The sequence below is a fragment of the Aquarana catesbeiana genome, linkage group LG01, assembly GCF_042186555.1.
Source record: "Aquarana catesbeiana isolate 2022-GZ linkage group LG01, ASM4218655v1, whole genome shotgun sequence".
Taxonomy (NCBI): Eukaryota; Metazoa; Chordata; class Amphibia; order Anura; family Ranidae; genus Aquarana; species Aquarana catesbeiana.
Window position 1 is genome coordinate 500,627,657 of NC_133324.1, and position 14,031 is coordinate 500,641,687.

The 14,031-nt window shown below is 43.3% G+C and overlaps 1 protein-coding gene across 1 annotated transcript in view; it reads left to right on the forward strand.

Annotated features, from left to right (window-relative positions):
- The window catches only part of SIN3B (SIN3 transcription regulator family member B), a 106,589-nt gene that overhangs the window by 67,409 nt on the left and 25,149 nt on the right, over positions 1-14,031 (forward strand). Inside the window, exons 14-15 of the mRNA XM_073592877.1 lie at positions 8,362-8,545; positions 10,676-11,273. Coding sequence (XP_073448978.1) covers positions 8,362-8,545; positions 10,676-11,273 — 782 coding nt within the window. The remainder of the gene's footprint in view (positions 1-8,361; positions 8,546-10,675; positions 11,274-14,031) is intronic.

Here is a 14,031-nt window from a genome sequence, read left to right on the forward strand (position 1 = left end):
CACGACTTCTTTGCAGAATCAAGCTGGAAAGAAAGCCGGTAATTCTGGTAGCACCAGCATGGCCCAGAAGGTCATGGTATGCAGAAATCGTATAGATGGCAGTGGAGGATTCATGGTCCTTTCCACTAAGGCCAGACCTGCTCTTGCAGAGGCCAATTTTCCATCCTACTTTACGAATGCCAAATTTAACAGCATGGCTATTGAAACCCACATTCTGAAAAAACGTGGGCTTTCCGGGACAGTTATCTCTACTTTGATTAATGCAAGGAAGCCAGCGTCCAAAGCTATATATTATAGAGTCTGGAAGGCTTATGTTTCCTGGTGTAAATCCAAGGGTTGGCACCCTCCGAGATATATCCTAGGCAGAACTCTTGCCTTTCTACATTTAGGTGTAGAGATGAAATTGGCCTTGAGTTCTATTAAGAGCCAAGTCTCAACCTTATCGATCTTATTTCAAAGACCGCTTGCCACGCATTCTTTAATCTGGAGTTTCATGCAAGGGGTGATGCGGATTAATCCGCCAAATAAACCACCTTTGAGCCCTTGGGACTTGAACTTAGTTTTGTCTGTGTTACGAACAGCCATTTGAACCGCTACAACATATTCCCTTAGTCCTTCTGACAAGGAAGTTGGTATTTTTAGTTGCATTATCCTTAGCAAGGAGGGTTTCGGAATTGGCTACTCTTTCTTGTAAAAAGCCATATTTGATTATTCATGAGGACTGAGTAGTGTTTCGCCCTCGTCCAGATATTTTGCCAATGGTGGTCTCAGGTTTTCACCTGAACCAAGATATTGTCCTGACGTCGTCTTTTCCAAAACCATGTTCCAGGGATGAAAAGTCACTACATTGTCTTGATGTGGTGAGAGCAGTGAAAATCTGAAAATCTATTTAAAGGCAACTGCTCAGATTCGTAAGACTGATGTCTTATTTATTCTGCCAGAGGGTCCCAAGAAGGGACAGGCAGCGTCGAAATCCACTGTCGCTAAGTGGATTCGGCAAGTTATAATTCAAACTTATGATTTAAGGGGTAAGATTCCCCCTTTTCAAGTTAACCACTTGAGCCCCGGACCATTATGCTGCCTAAGGACCAGAGGTCTTTTTCCAGTTTGGCACTGCGTCGCTTTAACTGCTAATTGCGCGGTCATGCAATGCTGTACCCAAACGAAATTTGCGTCCTTTTCTTCCCACAAATAGAGCTTTCTTTTGATGGTATTTGATCACCTCTGCGGTTTTTATTTTTTGCGCTATAAACGGAAAAAGACCGAAAATTTTGAAAAAAAATGATATTTTCTACTTTTTGTTATAAAAAAAATCCAATAAACTAAATTTTAGTCATACATTTAGGCCAAAATGTATTCGGCCACATGTCTTTGGTAAAAAAAATGTCAATAAGCGTATATTTATTGGTTTACGCAAAAGTTATAGCGTCTACAAACTAGGGTACATTTTCTGTAATTTACACAGCTTTTAGTTTATGACTGCCTATGTCATTTCTTGAGGTGCTAAAATGGCAGGGCAGTACAAAACCCCCCCAAGTGACCCCATTTTGGAAAGTAGACACCCCAAGGAAATTGCTGAGAGGCATGTTGAACCCATTGAATATTTATTTTTTTTGTCCCAAGTGATTGAATAATGACAAAAAAAAAAAAAAAATATTTACAAAAAGTTGTCACTAAATGATATATTGCTCACACAGGCCATGGGCATATGTGGAATTGCACCCCAAAATACATTTAGCTGCTTCTCCTGAGTATGGGGATACCACATGTGTGGGACTTTTTGGGAGCCTAGCCGCGTACGGGGCCCCAAAATCCAATCACCGCCTTCAGGATTTCTAAGGGTGAAAATTTTTGATTTCACTCTTCACTGCCTATCACAGTTTCGGAGGCCATGGAATGCCCAGGTGGCACAAAACCCCCCCAAATGACCCCATTTTGGAAAGTATACACCCCAAGCTATTTGCTGAGAGGCATGGTGAGTATTTTGCAGCTCTCATTTGTTTTTGAAAATGAAGAAAGACAAGAAAAAACATTTTTTTTTTTCTTTTTTCAATTTTCAAAACTTTGTGACAAAAAGTGAGGTCTGCAAAATACTCACTATACCTCTCAGCAAATAGCTTGGGGTGTCTACTTTCCAAAATGGGGTCATTTGGGGGGGGGTTTGTGCCACCTGGGCTTTCCATGGCCTCCGAAACTGTGATAGGCAGTGAAGAGTGAAATCAAAAATTCACGCCCTTAGAAAGCCTGAAGGCGGTGCTTGGTTTTCGGGGTCCCGTACGTGGCTAGGCTCCCAAAAAGTCTCACACATGTGGTATCCCCGTACTCAGGAGAAGCAGCAGAATGTATTTTGGGGTGTAATTTCACATATTCCCATGGCATGTTTGAGCAATATATCATTTAGTGACAACTTTGTGCAAAAAAAAAAAAAAAAAAAAAATGTGTCTCTTTCCCGCAACTTGTGTCGCAATATAAAATATTCCATGGACTCGACATGCCTCTCAGCAAATAGCTTGGGGTGTCTACTTTCCAAAATGGGGTCATTTGGGGGGTTTTGAACTGTCCTGGCATTTTATGCACAACATTTAGAAGCTTATGTCACACATCACCCACTCTTCTAACCACTTGAAGACAAAGCCCTTTCTGACACTTATTGTTTACATGAAAAAGTTATTTTTTTTTTGCAAAAAAATTACTTTGAACCCCCAAACATTATATATTTTTTTAAAGCAAATGCCCTACAGATTAAAATGGTGGGTGTTTCATTTTTTTTTTTCACACAGTATTTGCGCAGCGATTTTTCAAACGCATTTTTTGGGGAAAAAACACACATTTTTAAATTTTAATGCACTAAAACACACTATATTGCCCAAATGTTTGATGAAATAAAAAAGATGATCTTAGGCCGAGTACATGGATACCAAACATGACATGCTTTAAAATTGCGCACAAACGTGCAGTGGCAACAAAATAAATACATTTTTAAAAGCCTTTAAAAGCCTTTACAGGTTACCACTTTAGATCTACAGAGGAGGTCTACTGCAAAAATTACTGCCCTCGATCTGACCTTCACGGTGATACCTCACATGCATGGTGCAATTGCTGTTTACGTTTGACGACAGACCGCCGATTGCGTTCGCCTTAGCGCGAGAGCAGGGGGCGACAGGGGTGCTTTTTTTTTTTTTTTTTTTTTTTTTTCTTTATTATTTTTCTGCTTTTTTTATCTTATTTTTAAACTGTTCCTTTCATATTTTTTTTTTTTAATCATTTTTATTGTTATCTCGGGGAATGTAAATATCCCCTATGATAGCAATAGGTAGTGACAGGTACTCTTTTTTGAAAAAATTGGGGTCTATTAGACCCTAGATCTCTCCTCTGCCCTCAAAGCATCTGACCACACCAAGATCGGTGTGATAAAATGCTTCCCCAATTTCCCAATGGCGCTATTTACATCCGGCGAAATCTAAGTCATAAAATGCTCGTAGCTTCCGGTTTCTTAGGCCATAGAGATGTTTGGAGCCACTCTGGTCTCTGATCAGCTCTATGGTCAGCTGGCTGAATCACCGGCTGCATTCTCAGGTTCCCTGTTGAGACAGGAGAGCCAGAGAAAAACACGGAAGACGGTGGGGGGGGGGGGCATTCCCTCCCACGGCTTGTAAAAGCAGTCTAGAGGCTAATTAGCCGCTAGGATTGCTTTTACATGAAAGCCGACCGCTGGCTGAAAAGAATGATACCAAGATGATACCTAAATCTGCAGGCATCATTTTGGTATAACCACTCAAAGTCGTGAATGGCGTACCTGAAGACAAAAAAATGGTTAACAATAAAGCACAGTAAACGGTAAAGTATAAAAAATTGCATACCTGAAAAAGCAAACATGATAAAACATAATAACAATAAAACATTGCAGAATAGAATACAGTAAAAAAGAGCAGAACAATAGAGAGAGAATAGAGAGAGAGAGAACAATAAAACGACAACTATTTTTTTTTTATTTTATATATATATTTTTTTTTTGACACTTTTTTTGTAACTAACTTTTGTAACTGTAACCGGTTCCAGGTTCGGGTCTCACAAAATGCGATGGCATCTTGGGAGACCCTGTGAAAGTGTGCCTAGTCTGTGCAATGCTGTACCCTACGCTAATACTCAACTAGTGCATGGTAGCGTTCAAAACATTCACCAATGCAAAGACCAGGATTGTCAGGACAGGAGGGACAATAATAGCGGGTGTCACGCCTATATCCGCGCTTCCTGCAGACACAACATCTTTTTTGGGGGTTCGTTGGGTAGGGGTACTCGGGAGGACATAAAGAAAATGCCTCTCATGCAGCCGACTGCATTTGATTGGGGATGTGAATGGGGGAAGTACGGGCGCTGCAGAAGTGGTGGGTTCCCAATTAGGATTGGCGAATGCAGCAGGAAGGGCATTATGGGCACGACGGGCCTGTGTTTGTCTTTTTGGTGGCAGCGGGACACTACTTGTGCTTGTCACCTCACCAGCTTGAACTGCACTTATGGGACTCGCCACGTCACCAAGTGTTGCTGCAGTGCTGGTTTGACTACGACCGGGGTGTACTAGGCCGCTGGTGCTTGCCAGTTCACCAAAACGCTACCAAAAAAACTGTTAGCGATCGCAGGGATCAAGGCCTGACTCTGCAAACGCTGCAGTTATGCGTTTAGTGTTTTGTAAGGGACAGTGATCGATCGATACTGCACTTGGGTGGGCCGGGCCGGGCGGAGGGGCAAAACGCAGGTGCTAGCAGGTATCTGGGCTGATCCCGCTAACACTGCGTTTTTGGGAACCCTAAACTGCTGGGGACGCTAGTATAGATCTGATCGGATCAGATATTGATACGATCAGATACTATACCACTAAGGGAGGTGTACGGTGCGTGCGTGGGTGTTAGCGCTACTGGCGCTAACCTGACGCTGCCTGGTGCTTGCTTGCCAGTTCACCAAAATGCTACCAAAAAAACTGTTAGCGATCGCAGGGATCAGGCCTGACTCTGCGAACGCTGCAGTTATGCGTTTAGTGTTTTGTAAGTGACAGCGATGTATCGATACTGCACTTGGGTGGGCCGGGCGGAGGGGCAAAACGCAGGTGCTAGCGGGTATCTGGGCTGATCCCGCTAACACTGCGTTTTTGGGAACCCTAAACTGCTGGGGACGCTAGTATAGATCTGATCGGATCAGATATTGATCCGTACAGATACTATACCACTAAGGGAGGCGTATGCTGCGTGCGTGGGTGTTAGCGGTACTGGCGCTAATCTGACGCTGCCTGGGGCGACGCATATCACCGCCGGGCGATCAGGGGCTAAACCTTTATTCGGTAATAAACGGCGGGTGCCCTGACACTATAAAAAATAAACGAACTAACCAGCGTCAACCGTAACGTTTATACGGTGATCAGTGGTGAAAGGGTTAACTAGGGGGCAATCAAGGGGTTAAAACATTTATTAGATAGTATATGGGGGTCCCTGACACTATAAAACGCTGACGGCGAACCTAAATATTTACCTCACTAACTAGCGTCACCAGCGACACTAATACAGCGATCAGAAAAATGATCGCTTAGCAACACTGGTGACAGGGGGTGATCAAGGGGTTAAAACTTTATTAGGGGGGGTTAGGGGGGTATCCTAGACCTAAAGGGGGGTAATACTAACTGTCCCAACACTGTAACTGTCACAAACTGACACTATGCAGTAATCAGAAAAAAAAAAACCTGCTGGTGTCAGTTTGTGACAGGGGGGGGGGGGGGGGCGATTGGGGGGCGATCGGGGGGGGGATCGGGGTGTTTTGTGTGCCTGGCATGTTCTACTGTGTGTGTAGTGTGTTGTGCACTTACATTGATGTCTTCTCCCCTCGGCGCTGGAACGGAATACCGAGCCGAGGGGAGATGACATCATTTCCTTTGCTGCTGTTTAGCATACAGCAGCAAAGGAATGTTCCCATTGGCCGGCGGCGATCGCGAGGGGGGGGCCACGAACGGATGGCCTCCCCCTCATCTCGGATCGCCGGGGAACAGAACGGGACCGCCTCGGGCACCGGGGGGGGGTCCGATCGGACCCCCCACCCGCGGAAGGCAAATCACGTACATGTACGTGATTTTGCCTGCCCGTGCCGCTTTGCCGACGTAAATCGGCGTTAGGCGGTCCTTAAGTGGTTAAGGCGCACTCTACCAGGGCGGTTAGTGCTTCTTGGGCAGTGCGTCACCAGGCCTCCATGGCTCAGATCTGCAAGGCCGTAACTTGGTCTTCAGTACATACATTCACAAAATTTTATCAGGTGGATGTAAGGAGGTATGAGGACATCACCTTCGGGTGCAGTGTGCTGCAGGCAGCAGTATAAGCCCTCAAGTCTGGGGGTACCCTACGTGTTGTCTCCCTCCCCTCAAGTAGCATTGCTATGGGACATCCCATTAAGTAATTACTTAAGGCTCTGTGTCCCATGATGTACGATAAAGAAAATAGGATTTTTATAACAGCTTACCAAGTCTTGGAGTACATCATGGGACACAGAGGTCCCTCCCCTCTTTTGGGATTTAAGTATTTTGCTTAGCTACAAAAACTGATGTGCTCCTGGAAGGAGGAGTGGTTATATAGGGCAGTGTTTCTCAACTCCAGTCCTCAAGGCGCCCCAACAGGTCATGTTTTCAGGCTTTCCATTATTTTGCACAGGTGATTTGATCAGCTTCACTGCCTTAGTAATTACCACAGCCATTTCATCAGAGGGAAATCCTGAAAACATGACCTGTTGGGGCGCCTTGAGAACTGGAGTTGAGAAACACTGATATAGGGAGTGAACTTCCTGTATTGGGTATACCCGTGTCCATCCCCTGAAGGTGGCCCATAACCCATTCAGTAATTACTTAAGGCTCTGTGTCCCATGATGTACTCCAAGAAAAGTATTTTACAAGTAAGCTGTTAAAAAAATCCTATTTTTAACCCTTTTGCTGACAGCCATTTTTGCGTGGTGTTTTTTTTTTTCTTTTTTTTTTTTGCACACATGTTTAAAAAAATCATTTTAGGCCTGAAGGTTACACAAAACCCCAAAAATTATATATTTTCTGAAAGCAGCCACCCTAGAGACTAAAATAGCGGTAGTTTCAATTTTTTATGTTGCATGATATTACCGCAAAGGTCTAGAAAAACACAATATTTTCAGTATAAAACACACTAGAGTGAATTTTAGAGCAAACAAACGCAATAAATTACCCAAATTTTTGGTAAAATATAAAAAGACGAAGTTGTGCCGAGTAAATAGATACCCAACATGCTAAACCTTAACGTTTTTTTGCGCCCGAGAAATGTCGCCAAACTTCAGTACCCTATGTTTTCTATAGGCGACTCTTCAAAGGCCCCTTATAGGTATCATTTAGTGTTATGTAGGAGGTCTGGTGCTAGAATTATTGCTCTCACTGCGGCGTACACGGCAATATGTAACATGTGTATCGCAATTGACGTTTTCAAATGTAGGCGCCTCAACTCATGCATTTATGTTTGTGCGTGTGTATATGTGGGGGTGGGGGGGGGGCTCAAAACATTTTTGGGAGGGGGATTTTATATGCTTGAGTGTAACTTTTATTTTTTTTGTTTTGTTCAGTCTGCCTGTCAGTTTCACACACAATCCCGGTGTCTGCAGCCACGGATTGTGTGCAGTACCCCCCGCCATTAGGTCTGTACGAGGTAACGGCGGTGAAAGGGTTAAGACCTTTGTGCGGAAGTGGCGTTTGATGTCGCTTCTGTCATCCAATGGTATGGAGCCAAGTGGAGGCCATCTTTCCCTCACTCGACTCCATACCGCAGAGGGGAAGGGACCCGATCTTCTCTGCCGATACCGACGACTACGGTAAACGATGGAGACCAACGGGGAGCGAAGAGGGGGCACCTCTCCCGCTGCCAATAAAAGTGGTCTTTGCGGCGGATTCCGCCCGCCGTTTAGAAAGATAATGGGGAGCTGCCATAACCCCGGTATTCAACGTCAAACAGCCACTGTATAACCACGGCGGGCAGTCCGTAAGTGGTTAACATTGCACTTCCATTTGTCAAAAAGCAGTATTTTTGTTTATGAAACTTGTTTTTATTTATAAAGACATTGTATATCACAACGCATAAATCTGTGTTGATAGTGCATGTTCAAACCTTAATACCATAAATAATAAAATGTTGTTAGATTTTTACTCTAGGAGTATATAATGGGTTTTAAAATTCTAGAGAGATGCTTAAATAACACTTTACAATTTACCTAAAGCCATTAGATTTTAGTCGACTAAATCGAAATTGGAATTGATTTTCGTCAGTTTTCATCAATTGACTTAATTTAACACTAAATTTATTTTTCCATTCTCTGCTGCAGATTAAAAGCAAAAGAAGAGGAGTGGAGAGAAGCTCAACAAGGATTTAATAAGACTTGGCGAGAACAGTATGAGAGAGCATACTTAAAATCTCTTGATCACCAGGCTGTTAACTTTAAGCAGAATGACACCAAGGCTCTTCGATCAAAGAGTCTGCTAAATGAAATTGAGAGTGTCTATGATGAGGTAGGTGATAAAGTCTGAGTAAGAAGTCATTGTTTTTAAAAGGTTTTAAGAGAATCAGGAATGGCATGCACATTATAATTTTCTTATATGTAACTCCAATTTTGTTGTAAAAAATCCCCTACAGGTAAACTAAAGAGAGAATTTTTTTGGGAAACTTTTCTGCATATTCATTCCTTTGTTCGGAAGAATTTGCTGTTTGTTTCATCAAGTCTTTTCACAAACTGGTATGGTGAACAGGAAGTTCAGCCTTTAAGATGGCCATCCTAGTGCTTTCTCGGTGTTGTATTGTGCCTGCAGTTTCTGCATCCCTTTTAGAGTAGATGAATCTGAGAGAAATCTCTTACCAAAAATCAAGGCAATCACACAAATGGCAACAGTGTTCCTTTGCTTATGCAGCAGCTGGACGTGTGAGTTTTAGGCTCCATTCACATCTGAGTATCGATTTTTACTGGTGTTTTTCGGGCGTGTTTTTTTTTTTTTTTTTTTTTTTTTTTTTTTTTGCAGCTTTTTGTGTGTATTACAAGGGGTTTACAGCTTCAGGTGTTTTTGTTTAGCCAATAGAAATCACTAGGAGGAGAAGAGGAAATTGGGGGTGGAGAGCTGCTATTTGAACAGAAAACGCTTGTGATCTGCCAAAAAGAAGTTCATGAGCTTTTTTAAGCTGCAGGCATTTTGCTTCAGGTGAAAGAACGCTTGTGAACAGGGGCCATTGAAATAAACGGGATTTGGCTTGTTGAGCATTTTAGAGCTTCAAGCAGAAAATGGCTAATGTGTGAACAGGGCCCTAATGCCCAGCTGACACATATATGCATCCTCCTGTTCTGTGCTGAGGGCACACTTGGACCACTCACGGTCTTTGTTTTTTTTGTTTTTTTTTATTGGGAGCAGGATGGGTACTGCATCATGAGACTGTGACACCCAGTGACAGTGATTACATGATTGGGAAGCCAGCCTCCGCCTCCTGTCCAGAATTACTTTAAGGGCTGGGTGGAGCTGGCAGCAAGGGGTAGTTCTATGGCAAAGAATCTTATAAACATATGTTTATAAAATGGATCTGTTTTGCAGAACAGAGAGAGATGTGCTGCGTCCCTTGCTATTATCGCAGAGACCAACTCTAGTAAAGCTAACCATAATATGGATTGAATTTCGGCTGGTTCAGCAGGAATTAGTTTTGTTGACACCACCCAACTCAAGTCTATTTTCCAAACAACTTCCTTCAAAGGAGCCGGGCTGGAAATCTTTGCCCAAACAGCACCTGCATCCAGTCAGATGCAGGCACTGTTAAGGTATTGTTGCTTCCAGAATACAGTAGCCATTACTGCACATATGTCCAACCAGGCTTGGAGATGAAGTCCTATGGTGTATAGCCAGCTTAAAGGAGAAGTCCAGCCAAAGCTCGTTTTGGCTGGGCTTCTCTTATGGTTCACAGGAATGCAATTCGTTTTGCACTCCTGCGACCTGTTTTCAGCAGAGGGTGGGCTAAAGCCTGCTCACTGCTGACGTCACGGATATCAGTCCAGGCACCCTGTCATTGTGACAGTTTAGTCTGGATCTGCCAGGTGGCTAGACTGACACCTGGCTCAGCCTCTCAGCGAACCGATGAGAGCCTGAGACATCCCCCTCCACAGCTCAGCACTCCAAAGAGCGAGGAGGGAGATGAGCAGGGAGCTTTGACTGACAGTCTACAGCCCTCTGCTCACGAAGCTCTTAAAACCGAGAGAGCTGCGATGTTTGATTTCTCGGTTTTCAGTGTAGAGGCGCCGGGGGACCCGATGCTGCATCCACCTAGGTAAGTATGAATGGGGGAAAAAAAAAGAAACCAATACTTCTCTTTTAAGGCAGCTCATTGTTTGTTCTGGGCAGTAACATAAAGGTACACCTCATATATTTACATATCTCTGTTCACTAAGAATTCCAGCAGTATCTAAATGTTGTGTATTCAGATTACAGTATTATATGAAAAATCCTGCCTTTTGGGCTGATTAGCTCAGTAATGGCAGGAATCAATGCCCTGTTTTGGTGACCTGCCAAATGCACCTTGTTTCAGGTACCAGAATATAATCGTTCAACAGAAATATCTCGTTATAGTTTTCATACAAAAAAAAACAATGCTTTTTTCTCTTGTGACAGCACCAGGAACAACATCCTGACGGAAGGCCAAACTCTTCCAGTGGGCCACATCTCATTTATACCTATGAGGACTGGCAGATTCTGGAAGATGCTGCATCTCTGATTAGCTACTACGTAAAAAGACAACCTGCTATTCAGAAGGAAGATAAAGACACTATCCGACAAATCTTGCATCAGTTTATCCCTGAACTTTTTTTCTCCTCTTCCTCTTCTACTTTTCAGTCCTTACTTGGTTCCAACACTGAGGATACTCCTACAGAGACAGTTCCAGACCCTTCTGTAACGGAACTTCCTGAGCGCCGCAGAAAATCAGCAAATGCTGGAGTGCCTCAGGAACCCACTACCCCAACACGCTCTCCCCCAGAACCACCTCCTAAGACAACAGAGGAAATGTACAGCTTGCTTTTTGCTAATAATAACTGGTATTTCTTTCTTCGGCTTCACCACACACTGTGCTCTCGCCTCCTGAGGATCTATCGGCAGGCGCAGATCCAATTGCACGAGTATAGGACTGAAAAAGAGCGTGAAAAATTGCTGTGTGAGGGCAGGAAAGAAAAGTCTAATGGACCTGCCATGGAGCTCCGACTCAAGCAACCCAGTGAGTATTACAATTAATTCCCATGTATCAGGTTTACTTCATAGTGAGGTGACCATTACTTTGTTTTTGCTATGAGCACTTCATGCAAGTTTTGCGTGGGGGCAACAAGTCCTCCTCTCTTGAGCTCTTCTCTGTCTTGCTTTGGTAAATGGTAAGCTTCAACTAGCAATGCAGAAGATATAGAATGTATACATTTTGTAAAATTATTTAGAATTTTAAAGAAAAACATAGAAGTTGATATTGACAAAAAGTTAATTGGCTGTTAAGTTGATACTCTGTGTCCCAGAACAAGTATGCAGGCTCAGGATTTCTGACTCTTTGGGTTTCATTCCCATTCCCATCCCCCTTCTTTCTTCCAGGACAGGTTTACTTTAAGGGCCAAGTCTTCGTTAATAGACTATGTACATTCCAGGTGCTTCAAATAAAGGGTGTTCACAAAAAAAAATGTCTGTCACCGCAGGGACACAGCAAACAATTGTTTCTTATGTGTCCCATTCACACTGCAACGCAGCCATATCGGGCAGCGTAGCGCATCACGCTGCCCAACATTGTGGTGTATGAAGTGTACTTTTTGTACACCACTTCACATAAAGTTTATTTAAAAAGGAAGCCGTTCAATGTGCTGAATCGATTATACCACGCTGCCCCCTAGCCACCGGGCAGTGCAGAGCAGTTGGAGCGGTAAATCGCTCCGGCTGCTCTGTGATTTGCCGTTTTGACCGCGTGAATTGGCCCTTTAAAGTTTTTTTTCTTTCATAAGCATCCGCGTCCTGAGTAGAAAAGCCTGTCCCCTGCCAATAGTTGCACAGCGGTACCTTTTCTGTCCTTAAAGAATCAGTCTTAATTTTAACATGTCAGACTTATTTAGTCAGACTTAGACTTATAGCTCTGCATTCAGCATAGCTCATGCTTCCTTCTAATTGGAGAACTCGGGCTGTGACCAAGCAGAGGGTTGTCGGACTTCTACAGAGAGACCACTGCTTCCACCTAGGGAGCAAGGGTTTTTCTCTACATCATACTGGCAGTAATCAGACTTTCTACTCAGGCTGTAGCTTCTAAAGAAAACAAACCTGTAAGCTTTAGAACAACTTTTGGACTTTAAATTAACAATTTAGTGGAATTGGGGCTTAAACCAAAGAATGGCCAATAACTTCAGGGAATGTCTTACAGCTGCCCCTGTGCTGTTGCACTTGTCCAAGTACTGAAAAGGTAATTTTGTGTGAAGCCTTCTGAAAGAAACATCAAGGCTGCCCTTAGTACATAAATATGACCACTTCACATCGATGTCTAATTTAGAGTCCCTTTATCAAAACCTGATCAGAAAACACACTGTCTGGGTCCATAGTTCTGACACGTTTCACCCTAAACATAGCTTCCTGGACACAGGAAAGCACTGGGACATTGAACCACCTTTCATTGCAGATCACTGCTGCTAATAGGTAAAGATGCAACACATGTACCTTGTTGAATACTTTTGATTCCATTGAACATAATGCTACAACTTATGTGAACCTCAATAATTCTGTTGACTACCTCAGCTAGTCAGGTGGTGATTGTCATTTTCCTACCATCTCAAGCATAAGGTCAGCAGGAATCTGGTTGCAGTAGTTTTTTTTTTTTTATTACTCTGCTCTACTTTTTATAAATGTGCCCAGTTTGTTTAGCATTAATATCTTACTATTCTCTCCCAATATTAAAGCAGTATTAAACCCAAAAGCAAACATTTATTATATTACAGCTTACCAGTTCTTCAATGTGATGGCTGCATTCATTTTCCTTTTTAGACTTTCTTTCCTTTCGTCTGGTTATCCAGCCAGTGGGTCTGTTTGTTTTTCAACAGAACAAGCTCCCCTGCAAATGTACCAGTTACAGGGTTGAGACGAACCATTTAACACAGACAGGGTGCTTGCAATGATCAGCTTGTATTTATTCATGTAAAATCTTTATCTTAAAAGAGAAAAAAAACTGTTGCTGTAACTTCAATGTGAGCTGGAGTTTGGATTCAATTTGTGTATGTAAATCTGCTAGCCCATTTAACACTCTGCTCCCCCCAGACTGACAATGCTGCTGTCCAAAGGTGCCCCCTGTGCTCCTTCATCCAGAGTGGGGACACTCTAATGCAGGAGGTGTGTTACTGGGCAGATCACCAGGTGAAAACAGAGGGGGAAAAAGCCTAAAAAAAGAAAACTAATGCAGCCACCACATCTGATTGGTAAGCTGCGATGTATTACTTTTTGGTTTGGGGTTTAATACTGCATTAAGTTCAGTGAAGGAAAAAATGTCTGGGTCTTTACAACAACATTGTAATTGTCACTTTATAGATTAGTGCCCTTTGTGTTTCCTTCATATTATATAGTTCAGCAGTATGTGTGCAGAACAAAAAGTTAAAGAGGAAGTAAACCCCGATGGGTTTTACTTCCTCTTTTTTTTTCCCCTGCAAAGTAAAAACATAATAGGCTAGTATGCATCACATACTAGCCCATTATGTGGCACTTAACAGTAAATGAAGCCTGCGCCGTCCCCGCTGGTGGCCGAATCCATCTTCGCTCCTCTTCCTTCCAGGGCCACAGACTCTGGCTCTGTGACTGGCTGGAGTCGCGTCACGTGACGTCGCTCCCACGTGCAGGAGCCAACAGTCACGGCATTTGCTACTGAAGAAACCGCACGGAGGGCAGTTTCTTCACAGTGCATGCGCCGATGAGCTCATCGGTGCACTACAAGGTAATTATCTCCTAAACAGCGCACGTTTAGGAGATAT